This window comes from Halichoeres trimaculatus, unplaced genomic scaffold, assembly GCF_033239565.1.
Source record: "Halichoeres trimaculatus isolate MK-OKI-2021-1 unplaced genomic scaffold, fHalTri1.1 fHalTri1_scaffold_13, whole genome shotgun sequence".
In the NCBI taxonomy this organism is placed as follows: domain Eukaryota; kingdom Metazoa; phylum Chordata; class Actinopteri; order Labriformes; family Labridae; genus Halichoeres; species Halichoeres trimaculatus.
In genome coordinates, this window is record NW_027437191.1 from 35,135,973 (window position 1) to 35,156,187 (window position 20,215).

The 20,215-nt window shown below is 44.1% G+C and overlaps 1 protein-coding gene across 3 annotated transcripts; it reads right to left on the reverse strand.

Moving 5' to 3' along the window:
• Positions 1-258: 258 nt before the first annotated feature.
• Positions 259-19,471, reverse strand: LOC141801957 (adenylate cyclase type 8). Of its 3 annotated transcripts, XM_074685308.1 has the most exons (21): positions 19,145-19,471; positions 18,221-18,444; positions 14,000-14,743; positions 12,553-12,702; positions 12,252-12,382; positions 12,014-12,125; positions 11,787-11,914; positions 11,400-11,558; positions 11,056-11,290; positions 10,770-10,940; positions 10,566-10,666; positions 9,009-9,210; positions 8,814-8,903; positions 6,689-6,849; positions 6,518-6,599; positions 6,237-6,395; positions 4,849-4,995; positions 4,523-4,615; positions 4,258-4,372; positions 3,955-4,157; positions 259-2,203 (listed from the first exon to the last, which is right to left on the reverse strand). In XM_074685308.1, exons 2-21 carry the CDS (start codon positions 18,398-18,400, stop codon positions 1,988-1,990), a joined length of 3,579 nt encoding a protein of 1,192 aa, XP_074541409.1. In that variant the 5' UTR covers positions 18,401-18,444; positions 19,145-19,471; the 3' UTR covers positions 259-1,987. The 3 variants fall into 3 exon arrangements, with proteins under 3 accessions (XP_074541409.1, XP_074541410.1, XP_074541411.1); XM_074685309.1 differs by lacking the exon at positions 19,145-19,471 and having other exon boundaries at positions 18,221-18,485; XM_074685310.1 differs by lacking the exons at positions 259-2,203; positions 3,955-4,157; positions 4,258-4,372 and having other exon boundaries at positions 4,522-4,656.
• Positions 19,472-20,215: the final 744 nt, after the last annotated feature.

The window sequence follows — 20,215 nt, forward strand, 5'->3', positions numbered from 1 at the left end:
TCCCTCTTTGTTTTATAGGCGTTAATCCAACCACCTGATGGGAAACTGTTATTAACTTGCATAAATCACAAATGATTATCTGAGTTAATCATTTGTTCAGAAATAACAGGACTCACACGTGTAATCAGAACTGATTTTATTAGTATAAACTGCAGACTATTAAATCTTTTGTAAAAATAGTGAAAAAATCAGCACAAATCATCTTAATCATAATAACAGTACAGTGATATGAGTCTTAGTTTTTACTTTTCTTTCCAGAAAACCAAACTGAAGAAAACACGAGGTCAGTGTGTAACAAACGTAATGGACACCCTTCATTATTCCTCCTTTAAATATTCATTAATGCTGTTTTTCAGAGTTCACCTGCAAAACAAAAGTCATCAAACGCTCAGTGAGGTAGCTCGTCCTTCATTAAAAGCACTGCACAGATTTTTATGTCAGAGCTAACGCAGTGCTACAGGAGCTCTGAAATCACAGGATTCCCGCTCTCTGTCATCTTTGGGTTTAAAATGAAGAGAAACAAAACTTGTTGGATGATTTTTGGCATGAAGTCCTGCTCCTGACACTGAAACATCACATTTATTCACAGTCTTTGTTTTCTGAGCGGTGAGACTATCTTTCCATCCAGGTGCATCTCTGTGAACTGGGAAAGAGTGGGAAAGTTTATCATCACATCGAGCCACAGAGAGAAAGATTTTAACCATATATTTATTTTAACTGTAACAACTGATGGTTTCTTTTAACACAGACATGTTGGCCTTCTGAAAAGGATGATCCTCTATCTGCACTTCATTTTTGGTCGGGCTCTTTCTGCATGATTTACTGCATCAGAGCTTTGTAGCATGGAGGCGCTCAGTCTGTGGCGCTGCTGAGGTCTTAGAGAAACCCGGGTTGCTTGGATAGCGGTCTTGAGTTTGTCTGCGCTCCTGGATTTGGTGTTTCTCATCTTTCTCTCGACAATATCTCATAGAGTCTTTCTCTGGGGTTCAGGTCTGAAGAGTTTTCAGGCCAATCCAGCACCGTAGCATCATTATTTAACCCGCTTTTGGTCGTTTTGGCAGTGTAGGCAGGTGCCACTGTCCTTTGGGAAAATAAAACCAGCCTCTCCGTGAAGTTTTACAGCATAAAGAGGAGTGAAGTGCTCTGAAGTCCCACAGTCTGGGTCAGTGATTCCTTAATGTGATGCAAAAAAGCTATGGTCCTCTGAGTAATAACCCAGTCTGTGTGCTCTGGATCTACATAAAATATGAGTTTCACTTTTTGAATTGAGCCACTGATGAATAAATAAAGTTTTCCCAACATGTTCAAATTCATAGAGATGCACATATAGATATGAAACAGAAATAAAAGTAAATAAAAGCAGTGGAAAAGGTGCATTTGACACGTTCAGATATTTGACAAAAACAAAGAAACGCTCAGAGACCGATGTGTGAGCTGCCCAGAGGAACAGACGGTAACAAAGAGCTGACACTGAGCTGAAACCTGTCTGGTTGTTTGGATCATTACTTGGTGTCAGTGAACAAAGAAAAAACAGATCTGTATAAAAACACGGAGCACAAAGAAACGTCTGGTACTGATCAGGCCTTTGGTCCGTGTGAGGTCTTCGAGGTCGAGCTGGTTGTTTGAGGTATTCTGGTTCTGAGTTTTGGCTTCGAGGTCTGAGGATTTGCTGGAGGATTATCCCAGCAAAAAAAAAGAGAAAGACAAGCTGGTGTGTTTGTTTGACAAAATGAACAGAGCACAGTGTTTGTAAGGAGCAGATATGGCGATGAGGGATGAAGTCAGAAACTCTGCTCGGTGTGTGAACCTGCTCCTCGGTGAGATCCCTGAGAGTGAGAGCAGCAAATCAAACCCTGAACCCTTCACGTCCGGGAGCAGAGGAGGAGGAACCAGCCGTTCCCCCGGCTGAGCAGCTAAGCTAGGCATAAGACAGTATAAAGTTAGCGTCCTGGTTCCCCTGTGGTCATGTGACCTTGGCCACGCCCCCTCAGCACTGCAGGGAGCGTGGGGACAGGCCGTACCCCCCGTTGGCCTCCCTCATCTTCTCCTTGTTTCTGGCCTGGACCAAACCAAAGACCACGCCTGCCAGCGTCATGCGCCCCCCCGAGCGCCCCCCCGAGCGCCCGTCCGTCCCCATGTTGGCCCGCTTGCTGCGCATGGTGCTGATGAAGTAGGTGCGGACTTTGCCCTGACGCTCACTCACCTGCAACCACAGCAGAGGTCACAGAGGTCACAGAGGTCACAGAGGTCACAGAAGTCACAGAGGTCACAGAGGTCACAGAGGTCAAAGCATGTGGAAACTTTTTCCCAAGACACAATTGATCCAAACTTTTACTTCCTCAGAGATCCTGTCCTCCTTCCCTGCTGCTGTTACTTCTTTCACCACTGGGTGTCCTCGTATCCCTGCCCTGAGTTTGATCAGCTTTAGTTGATGTTTTCCATCTAACCACTTTAAAACTCACAGAAATGTTTAATAAACAACATTCATAACACATAGTGGATCAATTAAATTCTGAGTACACCTTAAACTGAACAAAAATAGATTTATTTTCTTTCTCAGGTCTGATTTTAGGTTTAGGTGCTGCTGTCACAACTTATCAAATCTGAAAAAAAAAAACATCATTTGCAAGGAATAAAATGAACCAAAAACTTTTCTTGTTTAGATATCTGTCTCTTTTTGAAGCAATACTGAGAAACAAAGGTGCACGCTTCAACCGCCCAGACAGCGGCGCCCAGACAGTGGCGCCCAGACAGCGGCGCCCAGACAGTGGCGCCCAGACAGTGGCGCCGTACCTCTTTAGATTTTTGGACTTCAGCTGTCTCTTTAAAGCATCTATCTTTTTTTCCACTTTATTTCATTAATGTAAGAAGCTCTGATGAATACCAATGTTTTTTCCCTCAGTAATTATCATCTAATGCAGTGGTTCCCACAGTGAGGTTCAGGGACCCTTGAAGGGTCTGGAAACACTGATGTGAAGGTCACAAAATACCTTTAAAAAATCTAAAACTATTTACAAATTCAAATTTTGGCCATTATGGTAAAATTATAAACACAAAACAGGTTTAAATTTTAAATAAAATAATGTAAACAGAAAATGTCTGATCTTTTTTCCTTTTTTTTTTAAACTGCCAGACGACCTGAGGTGACTCAGGAAGATAATAACAACAAAATCAGTGGCAGCAGAGAAATTTAGGAAACAAAGCAAGATGTGCACAAAAGTGATCTAATTTTCTACTAATCAGATAAATCAAGAACCTTTATTTTTATTTTATTTCATTTTTATTTTTTTATTTAGATTTTTTTAAGGAACTGTGTTTCCCCACAGCAGGGGCTGAAAGTTTGGGATCCACTGGGATCCAGTGTGTCTGCCAGTGTCTGGTCAAATGATGATGAAGCTCGGTTGTTTTGTAGTTTTTATTGTGTTCATGATTTTTGATTTCATGGTACGAAAAAAAAATTGTTGTGCTTTATTCTGGTGTCTCAAACTTTACCAACTTTGCTTTAAATCGTGTAATTTCCCTTTAACATGTCACTCCACTATGACACAGTGAAGTGCAGAGAAAGCTAAAAGTTTCTGGTTTCCTCACATTCAGCGTGGTTGGTTAAAAGCTAATCATTGCTAACGGGAGCTGTGAGTCCTCTAACAACACAATATGTGATAAATTCTTACATATTACAAAAAACTGGTGTTTAACTTTATTTTATTAAGAAAATGTAAGAATTTGGTGCATTCTGTGAGAAACCACTAACATGGATTTTTAGATAAAAAAAAACACATTTTATCTCCATCAGAGCGTTATTGACTTTAAGCAGAGCAACATGAACCATAATTACGTGATTATTTTAAGAACTAGTCGATGTTTCATTGGTCCGATCAAATCAGATAAAACTGAAATCGTAGAAAATCAGACACAGCGTGCACAGAGCGAGGCTCCGCCCCCTCCATCACTCACCCCTTTGACAAAGATCTCCCCGCGCAGCTCCAAGACGAACCCCCACTCTGCCAGGATCTTGCGCGTGGCCTCAGGGACCTGGATCCGTCCGCTTACACCTGTGCTGTCCATGCGGCTGGCCAGGTTCACTGTCGAGCCCCAGATGTCGTACTGAGGCTTGGTGGCGCCGATCACACCTGCCACCACGGGCCCATGGGCGATACCTGCCGCAGGGCGACACAGACGGATTAAATCATTATCAGGTGTAAAAGTTGTTTCAGTTTTTGTCTGAGAGCCCGTCTGAGCCGCAGGCCGAACACTCACCCACTCGCAGCTGGAAGTTCTTGGCCGACAGACGGTTTATCTCTCTCAGGGTCTCCTGCATCGCCAACGCAAACAAAACCAGCTCGCTCAGGTGATTCCACTCATCCATGGACGCCTGAGACACACACACACACACACACACACACACACACACACACACACACACACACACACACACACACACAGATGAGAGACACATAGAGGGAAGCTGCAGGACAAACAGTCAAACTATCGACCAGCTGAGTCTCAGGTGAGGAGCTCTCACCTGTTTATCTGGAGCGAGGCCAGAAGCCGCCATGTAGCAGCTCCCGATGGTCTTTATCTTCTCCACAAAGTGGAAGTAGGACTCCTCCAGCAGCTGGGAGGAGGAGAGAGGAGGAGGAGGAGGAGGAGTTACACCTTAAGATGAAGTATTTCTCTCAGCTCATCTCACAGAGGGAATAAAACGATGATCTATCTGCTTCATAGACCAACCATGAACCTCCAAAAGCAACAAATCACTGTTTCACACCGTTTATTTTATTTTCATATGAAGAGAAGAAAAACTTGATTCAGCTTAGATAAAGATCTTGACTTTGAGTCTGAACTGACCTCATCAAACCCTGCGATGATCTCGTTCAGCAGACGCAGACAGTCCACGCCCTGGTGGTGGATCTCCTTCTGCTCAAAGTACTCGTTGAATCCAGCGATGGAGGCGAACATGACGCCAACCTCATCGTATGACTGAGAGTAGAGCTCCTGGAATAAAACAATAATAACATCACAACATCAGCTTTAAGTTTGATTTACTTTAAGAACAATGACATGACTTCTTATTTAGAGTTAAACCTCTTAGTTAAAAGTTGAAATGTCTTATTTTAGGGATAAAACTTCCTGTTTGAGAATAAAAAGTTTTATTTTAGAGACAAAAATTTATCAGTTTCAAGATAAAAGTTCTAAATTTAGAGAAAAAACTTCTGATTCATTCAGATAAAAGTCTTATTTTAGAGATAAAACTTCTAGTTTAGAAAAGAAACCTTCTGATTTTAGACATAGAAGTTCTAAGTTTAGAGATAAACCTTCTTAGTTTAGAGATAAAACTTATTTTAGAGGAAAAAGTATTGTTTTAGAGATAAAACTCAGTTTAAAGATTGAAGTTCTTAAATTAGAGATAAAAATTCTGATTCAAGAAATAAAAGTTCTTAATTTAGAGATAAAACTTCTAGTTTAGAAAGAAGCCTTCTGATTTTAAACATAAAAGTTCTAAGTTTAGAGATAAAACTTATTTTGAGATAAAAGAATGGTTTAGGGTTGAAAGTTCTCAGTTTAAAGATAGAAGTTCTTAAATTAGACATAAAAATTCTTAATCAAGAGATAAAAGTTCTTAATTTAGAGATAAAAGTCTTTTTTTAAAGTTGAAACTTCTAGTTGAGAAGTAAGGCTTCTGTTTTTAGACACAAAATTTCATAGTTTGGAAAGAAACCTGATTTAAGAAACAAAAATTCTAAGTTTAGAGATGAAACTTCTGAATTCAAAGATTAAAGTTCCTGTTTTAGAGATAAAAGTTCTGACTTTAGAGATATAAGTTCTTAGTTTAGAGATAAAACTTCCAGTTAAGAAAAAGAACTTCAGATTTTAGAGCTAAAATTTCTAAGTTTAGAGATAAAACTTTAAGTCCAAAGATAAAGTTTTTATTTTAGAGATAAAACGTCTTAGTCTAGAAAAAAAAAAATTTAAGATAAAATGCTAAAATTCAGTCAGTTGGGAAAATTTTGACTGGACCAGGATATTTCTCTTGATCCCTGTGGGGAAATTTTGCTGTTACAGCAGAAAGAAACAGAAACTAAATACAAAATGCAATAAAATAATAATAAAATAAAATAAAATCATTGTAATAAACCAGAAAAACTCAGAAGAAACGTACACCAGGTCCACTGACACCCAGAGTAAACATAAATCAAAAACAAACAAAGATTAAAGGTGCAGGTCGTGTTCTTCACCTCGTCGTTGTTGCTCCGGTCCAGAAAATGTCTCGCCACGTGTTGAGGTAGGATGTTGTGTAAAAGACACTCGTTGTGTTCCCGCAGCTCCCTCATGTCCTCCACTTCCTGTTGGGCCTGTAGACGCCACAGGAAGTCCAGCCTCGCGGTAGCTTCCCACTTTAAGGTGAAGGACAGAGGAGATGTTAGCACAGACAGAGCGGGGAAATGATTTGGTCTCAGAGACGCTCAGAGAAACCGTGTGGTTGTTTCCATGAAAGCTCTGAGTCAAACGGCCGTACCTGGCGCCCGCTGTAGAAGACAGCAACGATGAACATGAGCATGAGGAGGATGGAGATTCCTTTCCTCCGGACGTAATGAGACCTGAGGACATGAAGCAGGAAGTGAACACAACACAAACACTGCCGCCAAACAGGAAGTCCCCTCTCTGTGTGTCCAGAGCTGCTCCTGACCTGTGCAGCACGTCGTGGCGTGTCAGCGAGAGAAACGCCAGATGAATGAGGTAGGAGTAAACCGCCAACGCCAGCAGCAGCACGGCCAGCTTCAGCAGAGAGTTCAGGCGCAGGAAAACGGCACAGGTCACCATGGCGATGACCCCGCTCAGCACGAAGACCTGAGGAGACGCAGAGGAGACGCACAGACAGAGGAGACGCACAGACAGAGGAGACGCACAGAGGAGACGCACAGACAGAGGAGACGCACAGACAGAGGAGACGCACAAGCAGAGGAGACGCACAGACAGAGGAGACGCACAGACAGAGGAGACGCACAGACAGAGGAGACGCACAGACAGAGGAGACGCAGAGAGGAGACGCACAGACAGAGGAGACGCACAAGCAGAGGAGACGCACAGACAGAGGAGACGCACAGACAGAGGAGACGCACAGACAGAGGAGACGCACAGACAGAGGAGACGCAGAGAGGAGACGCACAGACAGAGGAGACACACAGACAGAGGAGACGCACAAGCAGAGGAGATGCACAGAGGAGACGCACAGACAGAGGAGACGCACAGACAGAGGAGACGCACAGACAGAGGAGACGCACAAGCAGAGGAGATGCACAGAGGAGACGCACAGACAGAGGAGACGCACAGACAGAGGAGACGCACAGAGGAGACGCACAGGCAGAGGAGACGCACAGACAGAGGAGACGCACAAGCAGAGGAGACGCACAGACAGAGGAGACGCACAGACAGAGGAGACGCACAGGCAGAGGAGACGCACAGACAGAGGAGACGCACAGGCAGAGGAGACGCACAGGCAGAGGAGACGCACAAGCAGAGGAGACGCACAGACAGAGGAGACGCACAGACAGAGGAGACGCACAGACAGAGGAGACGCACAGACAGAGGAGACGCACAGAGGAGACGCACAGACAGAGGAGACGCACAGACAGAGGAGACGCAGAGAGGAGACGCACAGACAGAGGAGACGCACAGACAGAGGAGACACACAGACAGAGGAGACGCACAAGCAGAGGAGACGCACAGACAGAGGAGACGCACAGACAGAGGAGACGCACAGACAGAGGAGACGCACAGACAGAGGAGATGCAGAGAGGAGACGCACAGACAGAGGAGACGCACAGACAGAGGAGACACACAGACAGAGGAGACGCACAGACAGAGGAGACGCACAGGCAGAGGAGACGCACAGACAGAGGAGACGCACAGACAGAGGAGACGCACAGAGGAGACGCACAGACAGAGGAGACGCACAGACAGAGGAGACGCAGAGAGGAGACGCACAGACAGAGGAGACGCACAGACAGAGGAGACACACAGACAGAGGAGACGCACAAGCAGAGGAGACGCACAGACAGAGGAGACGCACAGACAGAGGAGACGCACAGACAGAGGAGACGCACAGACAGAGGAGACGCAGAGAGGAGACGCACAGACAGAGGAGACGCACAGACAGAGGAGACACACAGACAGAGGAGACGCACAGACAGAGGAGACGCACAGACAGAGGAGACGCACAGGCAGAGGAGACGCACAGACAGAGGAGACGCAGAGAGGAGACGCACAGACAGAGGAGACGCACAGACAGAGGAGACACACAGACAGAGGAGACGCACAGACAGAGGAGACGCACAGACAGAGGAGACGCACAGACAGAGGAGACGCACAGACAGAGGAGACGCACAGACAGAGGAGACGCACAGACAGAGGAGACACACAGACAGAGGAGACGCACAGACAGAGGAGACGCACAGACAGAGGAGACGCACAGACAGAGGAGACGCACAGACAGAGGAGACACACAGACAGAGGAGACGCACAGACAGAGGAGACGCACAGACAGAGGAGACGCAGAGAGGAGACGCACAGACAGAGGAGACACACAGACAGAGGAGACGCACAAGCAGAGGAGACGCACAGACAGAGGAGACGCACAGAGGAGACGCATAGACAGAGGAGACGCACAGACAGAGGAGACGCACAGACAGAGGAGACGCACAGACAGAGGAGACGCACAGACAGAGGAGACGCACAGACAGAGGAGAGGAGAGGAGAGGAGAGTTATCAGCTGTCAGAGCATTAAAAAACGTTGATGAGGAGGAGGATCTTACCTCGGGGTGGGCGCAGAGCGTGATGGCGGGAGCAGCAGGGTCAGATCTGTCCATGAAGTCAGCGTCTCTGTTTGTGACGATGCACCACACCTGGACAGGACACAGGAAGCAGTGAGTGATCTGCAGCACAGCCAACATCCAGACCCCCTGTCCCGTACGTGTGTCCCCTTGTCCCCGTGCCGCTCAGACTCTCACCATGTCGGTGGAAACCAGGCCGAAGTTGATGAAGATGGCGGTGAGGGTGAGGAGGTTGCGGGCGCTGTTGTTTTCATGCATCCAGCAGCAGAATTGCTGCAGCGCGGCAGGAGTCCACTTAAACTCCTCAGCCAGGGCCAGCAGGAGCAGCAGCATGTAGGCCAGCAGGAAGACCGAGAACTGGAGGACAGCTGGGACCAGCCTGCAGGGGGCAGACAAGGAGACAAACAAAGGAGACAAACAAAGGAGGTAAGGGAAGAGGAGGCAAGGGAGTTAAACAGGAAAATACCAACCCAGGAGGGAATAAGAAGTGAAATTAGTTTTCAAAAGAGCGTTAGTGTCAGGGTGAGGGCGCCCTCTACTGTCAAACTTTTGGTTTAGGCTGACTTTGGCTCCCCCTGTGGACAAAGTAGGAAGATTGATGTTTTTTTCTGATCCTGCTCTGTTCATGCTTCAGCCGTGTTTTCTGATAAAAAATCACATCCTTCTTTATTTAAGACGTGTGGTGTGTAACTCACAATGAATTTAAAACAAAAATAAACAGTGTTTCAAAAACTTAGACACAGCAAAAACTGAAACCTCAAACTTATTTCAGGGAAAATGTGTTGTTTTTTTTAACTTTATGTTCAACATTCACAGGACAAGTCCAGAAAAATGTCTCATTTTAAAAAATTAAAACACAAAAATGACTTCTAAATTGCTTGTTAAAATAAAAAAAAATTGCAAATGAGATACAAAAAATTATTTATCAGTATTTTTTGTAGTAAAAAGTTATTTTATTTGCATAAATTTGAGAATTTTTTTTTCTTCCCCAACAGGCAGATTTTTAAATTATTACTGTAATTATTATAAGTTATTTTTTATTATTTTTATAAATATTATTTTATTATTTGTATTCTATTCAAATTATCTTATTATTATCATTTTTATTAATATTATTTTATTATTTTTATTAATATTATTTAATTATTATTATTTGTTTCGTTATTATTTTACTATTTGTATTTTTTTAATATTATTTTTTTCATTATTATTTTTATTAATATTATTTTTGTTAATACTATTATTTTTTGTTATTATTATTATTATTATTATTATTATTATTATTATTAATATTATTAATATTATCATTTTTTATTAATAATAATAATATATTTTTATTTTTGTTATTCATTTATTTATTTTTGATCAATTATTATGATTTTTTTTACCAACTATAGGCATTTCAGGAATTAATTTTAGGCAAAATGAGACATTTACACTTGCTTAAATTCCAGTTTCTGCACTGGTTATCTCTAGTTTTAGCTGATAGCTTTGTGTTTGCTCTGTTAGTGACCCCTCACTAACAGAGTCTCTATAATTTCCTCGATGCTGAGCTGGTCTTAGAAAGGTCAGGTGGATTCTTCCTCTCTTCATGAGGTCTCTGGGTTTGACAAACATGCTGACACGAGCTACGTCATCATGAGACGCTGATTTTAACACTTTTTAAAGAAAGCTACAAAGACCTAACCAGCTGTGGACAACACTGTTTGCTTGGATCTGAAGGTGTTTCCCTACCTGGGCGCAGGAACGAGCACCTGTGTGGACATGAGGAAGAGGAGCATGATGAAGGAGCAGACCAGGTTGGAGTTGAACATCTCGTCTCTCATCTGGGAGAACTGGAGGAAACAAACAACATCAGTGAACAATGAGAGTCAGTAACTCTGGGTCGTTGACCCCTGTCGGTCTATGACATCATCATCATGATGGCGAGCTGCTGACCTTGTCCTCGATGTGCGTGTCTTTGAACACCAGGGTCAGCGGCGTGATGTGCTCCCTGTGCATCCTCTCGCTGCTCTGGATCTCTATGGCCTGTTTGATCCGGCGGTTGATCTCCTTGGAGGTCGACTGCCAGATGTTGGGCACCGAGCCGTTGGTGAACGAGGCCAGGATCTACGGAGGGTTAAAACACGTGAGTACGGCTGAACTCTGTCAGGGTTATCTCAAACACAACCAAAGAATCGTAACGTTAAAAATCTTTCTTCATACTCTCTCCTCACGTCCTTACACTGTTCATGTCGATGACGTGTCCAAACGGCGTCTCCTGGTTCCAGGTTTTGTTGGTTTTCAGGACTTTTGGGGGCTCAGCGTGGTCCACCTTGGTCCGTGTCTCCTGGGGACAGATGAGGAAGGTGTCGATGTTGTGCTTCTTCAGAAACTCGTTCCTGTCGCGTCCGTGGCCGTTTTCTGTCTTGTAGGAGCCCTGGAGACAGTCCAGCGTGGCCCTGGAGATGTGGATACGTCTGAGGAAGAGATCGGAAGAAAAACCCATGATTAAATCTTTTCATCAAGTGGGTAAATCATGTCATGTGAACAGGCTAGAAGACGTCATCTGTAGCGGCGTCCACTCACCCTGGTATGCCCCCGGCCTCCAGCATGTTGGCGATGCCCACGTCCCACGACCAGACGTCGAACTGCCACTTCTGCAGACCCAGGACCCCACACAGGACAGAGCCCGAGTGGATCCCGATCCTCATGTCCATGTTGAAGTTCAGCTGCTGACGCACAAACCTGAAGTTTGGGGAAGTAAAATAAAAAAGTTGGACCAGGAAGTGACAGATTTGTTATCAGTCATTGAGTCAGAGCTCAACAGGAAACCACAGAAAGAAAAGAGATCACATGAGAAGTTTTTCAGACTGAGGTTAAACTTTATGGTTACTCAGTTCATGAAACACAAACAGAGGAATAAAAAGAGTTGTTGTTTCACACATTGACCCCTCCAGCCTTCAGGGATCTTACTTTATGGTGCTGATCATAGCTAGGCCCAGCTCCACGCAGTGACGAGCGTGAGCGCGCTGCGGCTCAGGGACTCCTGACACGCAGTAGTAACAGTCTCCCAGGATCTTTATCCGCAGGCAGTTGTGCTCCTGTTGTTCAACCAGACAACAAGCAGCACATGCAGCGTGAAACATGTTTGTTTTTCTTAAATAATCATTAAAAACAGTTAAAGGGCTCTAATCTCTGACCTCTGCGAGCCGGTCAAAGCGTCCAAAGAGCTCGTTGAGGGTTCGGACCAGATCCTGGGCTGACAGGTTCATGGACAACAGGGTGAAGCCTTTAATGTCTGCAAACAGGATGCTGCAGGACGAAACACGACGCTCACAGATTAGAGTTTAAAAACACGTCAGCAGCTGATAGATGACTCTGTGTGTGTGTGTGTGTGTGTGTGTGTGTGTGTGTGTGTGTGTGTGTGTGTGTGTGTACCTGACGTTTCTGTACTGGTGGATATAAATCTTGTGAAACTCCTGAGGGTTCAGTTCGTCCTCCAGAGAGCTCATGTCAGCGATCATCTCCAAGGCAACGAAGCGAGGCAGGATGGACAGCACCAGGCGCTCCTGAGATCAGACGGACTCACTGATTTTTACAGAGTACGGCCTGATATTCTTCCTGTGTCAGTTTGATTATTTCCTGATAAATGCTGGTTCAGGGAATAAAGGCCTGGAGATAAACTGCAGAAACCCGTTCATACTGAGGTTTGTGCAGAGTTAGCGAGCGCTCACTTTACCTGTCTCTGGTTCTCCTGCTCCAGTTTGACGCGGCCCTCGATGCAGCGCCGCGTCTCCAGGAAAACCTGCCTCTGCGTGTAGTCTGTGAGGTAATGGATGAATAATCCGGCTGTGTTCATACTGAGGTACAGCAGACCTTTGGCAAACACCTGGAAACAGCAGACACTGAGCGTTAGCACAACTCAGACGAGCAAGGTGAGTCTGCCTTTCAGTCACTTTAATAATTCATTTATAAAACATGAGTTTTTAGTGTGTGTCACAGTTTCAGATCTGTTCCTCTGTAAATAAAAAAAAATTGTGTTTACGGTCAAACTTTGCTTTTCTGCTTAATGTGACGTCATACTACAGAGAAATGTTTACACTTTGTAAACAACTGCTACTGTTATTAATCCTGACCTTACACTGTATAAAACATGGTCGTAGTCTCGCCAACGTCACTGTCTGTTTCTGAAACAGAAAACGAAGCAGATCGGCTATAGCGGCCATATTGGTAGTGGTAAGGGCTTCGCCTACAGCCATAGGGCGCCTCTCGGTCACGTGACCCTCAGCTGTGCCTCTTATTGGGCGAGCTCGCGATCTTAATATCCTCTGATCGGCTGCGTTAGAAAAAAATTCCCCCCCCCCCCGTACAGTGGGATCTGGTAGTAAAATTATTGACTCAGACAGGAGACGTTTGTTGAACCAGGCTGTAAAAAGGTTAATTTCTGCTTTGAAAACAGATTTTTTTGGCTTGGTGTGTTTGTGACTTCCTGTACTTCCAGAGCCAGCCTGAAGAGAACACTCGACAAACAGCAGATTTTAACACTTCAGCTTTGTCTCATATTCTCAGACCGGACGTTGCTGCTTGATCCTGTCTAAAAAAAGATTATGCTATTCTTTAAAGGTCAAATAATAAAAGTATATTTATTTCATACTGAGAAAATTAACAATAAAACGGTTAAACATTGTTCATTTCTCTAGAGTATTTCTCTTTAACTATCTATAAAGGGACCATGTAAAGTATTTAATAAATAATAAAGTATTTAATTAATATATTTCACAAGTATTTCAATAAATCTGCAGAAAAAATGATGATTTAGAGCTAAATGTGGAGAAATGTTGTTGTTTGTAGTGTGTGCAACTTGATGATTGGTATCCCATAGCCATGATCTGAGATCGATTGCTTCTGCCTTGACCCCTCAACGTGCTAAATGAAATCACAGAATTTACTCATGTATGAAATTGTTACGGTAAGCTAAGGTTTCACTTCTCTGTTCTAATATGAGCCGATTATTTCTTCAATATTTTTGTCTGTATTGAAATATTTAGCAGCGTAAACAATCTGTAGCATGAGAGCTAGCTAACTTTGAGGATAAACCATCAGTATTGTTTCTATTTAAACATGGGACATATGGATTTAATCTTTTGTAAGAATATTCTTTTTTATAAAAAATATTATTTTGGTACCTTTCTCAAAAGCACTGAGTCGTTGTAGCTGTGCGCCGTCTCCACGGCGAGGTGCAGGATGGAGGTGACGGAGCCGGCGCACATGGCCCACAGTAGAGGTAACGGCAGCAGCGTGTAAGTGGCAAAGAGAGTGAACAAAACGTACCACGATGGGTCTTTTTCCAGTCCGTAAACCAGTCCTCCCAGCACCTGAGTGGTCTGTGACAACCAGCTAGCTAAGCCAGCGAAGTGAAGCCATCTTTGGTTGGTGGAGTTTTTACATGTTAGCACGATGACGCAGAGCGCTACGGCTAACACCATGAAGATCCCCGTCAGGCAGCTGCGCAGGGCGTCCGTGCCCGCTTCAGGCGCCAGCCCCAAATACAGAACCAGGATGTTGAGCTTGGCCACGGCGTCGATGACGTTGGTGATGGCCAGGGAGTTACGGCGCTGGTGGGAGTAGTGCTGCTGGTAGAGTCTCTCCAGGTCATGTGACTTGAAGGTGTGCCTCAAGGTGGGTATGTAGACCCCGTGGACTGTGCGGCCCCAGTGGACGAAGAAGTCGGCGTCGTGGGCGAAGTCGTTGAACGACGTCCTGACGCTGTGGTGTGTGCTGGTGGAGCCGCGGGAGTGCGAGGAGTGCACCCTGAACGAGGAGGTGCGGCGCTTCGTGCCCCCGCGGGACGCCTTGTTTCTGATCTGTTTGTTGATCTCTTCCATGTAGGCGTCCGTTACGAAGATCTTACGAGCTGGCTCCACTCCCACCTGACGAGAGGGACAAACACACGTTGGCTTAAACACTGAGCGCTTCCTTAGTTTGGGTTTTAATGGAAACAAAAACTGGTCATTCTGCTTTAAAGAGGGGTTAGTAAGTTCTTAAAGGGACAGTAACAGCTTCTGTGTTGACTGTGATCGTTTGGAGAGTAGATTTTATTATTTACATTAGTTAATAGGAAACCATCGCAATGCACAAAATCATTTTCTTCCCTAAAACTTTTAGTGTCAACAATATCTACAATTTTTAATTTTCATACAGTTTATCAGCAAAAGTATGAGGATATCTGCCACTTCACACACATGAACTTTAGTGACGTCCCATTCTCAGTCTGTAGGGTTTAATGCAGAGTTGGCCAACCCTTTACAGCAATGACAGATTCAACTCTTCTGGGAAAGCTTCCTACAGGGTTTAGTGTCAGGGTTATGGGAATTTTTGACCATGGTGGTGCACTGTCTCATGGAAAAGGAAGAGGCTGATCTCAAACTGTTCCCCCAAAGCTGGGAGCTTGAAACGGTCCAAAATGTGTTGGTACTGAAGCATTAAGGGTTCCTCTTCCTGAAACCAAAGGGCTGAGCACAACCCCTGACAAACAACCAAACACCATGACCCCCTCCACCAAACTGTACACCTGCCACAGTGCAGCCAGGTAAGTACAGTTCTCCTGGAAATGACCAAACCAGGACTCAACCACTGGATTACCAGGGGAGCCTGATTCATCATTCCAGAGAATGGGTCTCCAGTGGCCACGTGCTTTACACCACTTTGCATTGAACTTGGTGATAGAGGGTTTGGATATCAGCTGCTCAGCCATGGAAACCCAATCCATGAAACTCTCTGCACACTGTTATTAAGTTAATATGAAGGTCAAATGAAGGTTGAAGGTGTGTGTCTCAGCATGCCCTGACTCTGCTCTAGGATTTTACATGGCCTCCACTTCCTGTCTGCATTGCTGATGTTCCCAATGACTTCCACTTCATTATCAGGCTCCGTTTACACGACAACGTTTCATCTGAAAACGCTGAAATGCAGCAAAAAAAATCTGCGTTTACACGGAAACACTGAGGGACTGAAAATGCTGTAGTAAGCATGCCAGGCCTGTAGGTGGTGCTATAACTGTCTTGTCCAGAAGCAGCTTTTGGTAGATCTCCTCTGAAGTAGAACTGAGCCGATCATCTGGTGTGTTGGTGAATGCTATGAGCAGAAGTGGAGCAACAGATGCTCATTTAGTTAAAGACAGTCACAGATTCAGCAGATTCAGCAGAACAAGAACAACACGGTAGTTCGCGATGACCGTAAAAACGGTACTGTCGGACTGTCGTATGTGCTCGCACGAAGCAGAGTGTGACGTCAGCGTTTCCACTAAAAACGCCAGCTGAAACGCTGTTTTCGTGTAAACGCGAGGCTGAAACACGACAAAACGTTTGCGTTTCACCCTCAAACCATTGTCGTGTAAACTGCCCCTGAGACCACTGACAGTTGACCGTGGAATAATGAGCAGTGAGGAAACTTCATGAATACACGTATTGCACAGGTGAAACCTATCACAGTACCACGCCCGAATCCTGCGAGCTCCTGAGGGCGACTCATTCTTTCACACATACTTTTGGCAGCACAGTAAACTTCATCTGGTGCTGTCCCTTCAGTTTGAAAAATGTCCCATGTCTTACCCATGAGGGAGGCAACGAGTACAATCTTTACAACCAGAGACTAAACTGCCCAAACTGCCTCATTTAGCAAATATTAAAAAAAAAGATTTTGGTCTTAGATCCTTTTTTTCCTGACTGAGCTCCTATCAATCTGTAAGAGCTGAGAACGCAACGTCAGAACTGGATTCAACGTTTTTGATGCCATGGATCACAGACTGTTGACACGTGGTTTTGGTAGCACTGTAAGCGTTTGGTTTTGGGATCTCCTCCAGAAACACCTTAATCAGTTAAACTGTTGGGCTGTTTTTCAAACATCTTAAAAGTTAAAGGTGTTCCACAAGGTTCACCTTTAGGCCCACTTCTATTTACTATCTCTATAAACCAAACTGTCTCCACTTTATCACTTTGTCACGCTTCTTTATATGCTGATGACACACTCCTCTGATGCTTCATATGAAACTTTATCAGGTGGTACATAATTTAAAGGTCCAATATTCTGCAAAAATCACTTTATTAAGTCTTTTAGTGAAATGTGTGGGTCTTTGTCTTTCCTCCCAGCCCACAAAATGTGATATTTAATGACCAAACCTGTTCTTAGTAGAGCTTGTTAATGTAAAATCCTGACCTAAAACCAGCTGTTTGGATTTTGGGGATTTGCAGATGTCAGCGATTCCCTTTTTTGACCAATCAGGAGCAAGTCTGACCTGATTGGTCCACTGGAGCAGATACCCCCGAATCCCCTCTCCGGGAGGAGAATGCCAAAGTTGAAGAGCCATCACTGCTCTGTTTTTGGCTGTAAACAGCCACATAGCTCCATGCTCAAGCTTCCCATCTCAGAAGAAGACAGACTAAGTGTCTAGAGTTCATTTATCAGGAAATGTTCCAGCTACACTCAGTAAAACTGAGCATGTGTGTGCTAGTCATTTCACGGCCGACTGCTTTTCCAACTTTGGACAGTCCAACAGAGGGCTAGCCAATAGACTGGTCCTGAATCCAGGCGCATTACCAACCATCCGCCAACAAACCTGGGACCCTGGAAATGTGAGTATTTTAAATGCTGTGTGCTGTGGAGCAGATGGAAGAGCTTTTCCTCAGTGTCCCCCCTGTCTCTGTGTTAGCTTCAGGATGCTAACTTTAGCTGCAGTTAGCCTGTTGTTTTAGCCTGTAATGTTACGGTAAAGGAGCTTCTCTGTTTTCTAAACATTGTGCACTCGGAGCTCGTGGCGCCGCTCTCAGTGACGTGGAAGAGCGGGGCGGTATCAGCGGTGGCTCATTTACATATGAAGGCCACGCCCACTAAATCAGAGCGTTCTGAACAGAGGGACTATGAGAGCCTGGAAACAATGCTGCTGTGCTTGATTTATTGGCTTTTTGGACCAAAACATGTTACTACCATTTCATGAAGACATCAACGATCCACATTAAACTGCAGGAAAGGAGCAGGATATGGGAGCTTTAACACATTCTTCAACAACCTGCAGAAAACACTTTCTGACCTCAGACTTGTTCCTGAAGCTGGCAAAATAAAACCGATGCCGTTCATCAGGGAATGAATCTCTGAATAAAGAATTAAAAACTCTAATTAACTCCAAATTAAATTCCTTTAACCTCTGTTAAACCCAAGTGCTTGTGGGAATCTGAGTTGACTTTAATAAAGCTGTGAAAGTAAAAACTAGGCGTATAACTGAAAACGCTGTCAGTGTTTAAATAGCTCATTTAGATCGGTGAAAGACAGCGTGTCAGTGTTGAATGGTTATTTTGACCTGACAGTAACCTGTACCTGCATCATGTGACCTCTCTCTGTGATGCGTGTCCTACCTGGGCGCTCAGCTCCTGCTGGATGATGATGTGTTTCACTGCGTTCTGCCACAGCATCTTTTTCCTCCGCAGCCCTGGGGACAGGCTCGCCGACATGCAGGGCGGCTCGCGGAGCTCCATCGGGGAGACCTGCGTCGTCTCGGCAAAGGTCACCATGGTGATGACCTCCACTGACCTCATCTGCCGGGGTCAGATCAGGAGGAGGACGATGTCTGGAGACACAGCTGGAGGAAAAAAGGAGGAGTCAGACTGAGGTTAATGTTTGTTTCATCATTAACTTCCATCTCCTCTGATTACTCCAGAAAACCAAGGAGGGAAAATGTTACATCAAAGTTTTTCACTGACATGGGAAAGTCTTTCTTTTAGATTTTCCTTTTCTTTTCTTCATCAGCTTCACACTTTGGTCAAGTATCCAAATCAAAGCGTCACATCATTTAGTAACAAAGTTAAAACTGTGGTTTCTTTGTGTGGGAGTGGTTATCCGAACACACTCAGCACATTAAACGGAGCCATCTGCTAAGCTCCACGTGTTGACACTGTGTGTGCCAGGAGGAAGGCGGCTTTCCAACAAATTATCTGGAGGACAGATTTAGACTTGAGCTGGTTAATGCGTTAAAGTCCTCCAGGTCCTTCTGGCTCTGCAGAGCAGCCCACTCACAGCGGAGCGTCACCAGAGTCTTCCTCACCGATATGTAACGTCTCCCCTGAGCACAGGCTGGAAAAATGAGCTGTTTGTGTGAGGTTTAAACGCTGGAATCAGACCAGAAAGTCAGACGATACGAGCAGATTCAGGTTAGAGAAAGACGAAAATCAGGAGGAAGGCTTCAGGAGATAAAGAGGTGTGAACAGAAACTATAAAGAAAGGTACAGCATCATATCCACATGCACACCATCCAACCCAACAAGCTGTGTGTGCAGACTGACCTGTATCGTACAGATCCTGTTTCCTCTCCTCCTACACTGATCCAGTGCATCAACATCCACTGTTTCCATGGCGCTGCGATCACATGCAGATCTGAGCATTAAGGCATAATCCATGGAAAAGGGAATATCAAACTTGAAGAAGTCCCCTGCTGTGGAGAAACATCCAAAAACAAAGAGCAGAGGGGGTGAAGATCCCAGCCAAGAGGCGTGGTGCGGCTCTGCCTCGATTGTAGGTCATCACCGCCTAGACTGGTCCAAAATAACGTCCACTCCAGCCGTGAAGGAGCAGTCCTGCAGGAGTGAGGGCTGCAAAGAGGATTAGTTAGTCAGCAGCCACTCTCACTGGCCTGCACAGATGAGATCACTGGCACCATGACAGTGGGAGATAACTGCAAGGCATTCAACTTTTCCAGAGTCTGTCAGGAGCTGGGCACGATGAGGTGCAAACAGTGATCGATGATTAACGTTACCGTGAGAAACGTGAGGATCAACAAAGAAACATAAAGGTCAATAAATGCGTAGATAACAAGGGAGAGAAACAATAAATCAGCTTTTTCCTGATCAAACGAGATAAATGCAGTGGAAAATAAATGTATAAACATAACAGAATTAAAATGATATAAGACATGATGTTATATGGTCAACTACACGTTTACTCAGCCTACATCTAAAGAAATGCTCCAGAGAAACACGTGAAACTTTTTCCATTACTGACATTACAAAGTTACTTCGGACCAAACCCATCAGATTAGTTTTATTCCCCACCTTTTGGATGCTGCACGACAATAATAATAATAATAATAATAATAATAATAATAATAATAATAATAATAATAATAATAATAATAATAATAATAAAAATAATAATAATAATAATAATAATAATAAAATTAATAATAATAATAAAAGTAATAATATAACAATAATACTAATAATAAAAGAAATAATAATAATAATAATGATAAAATTAATAATATACTACTAATAATAAAAGTAATAATAATAATAATAATAATAATAATAATAATAATAATAATAATAATAATAAAAGTAATAATATAATAATAATAA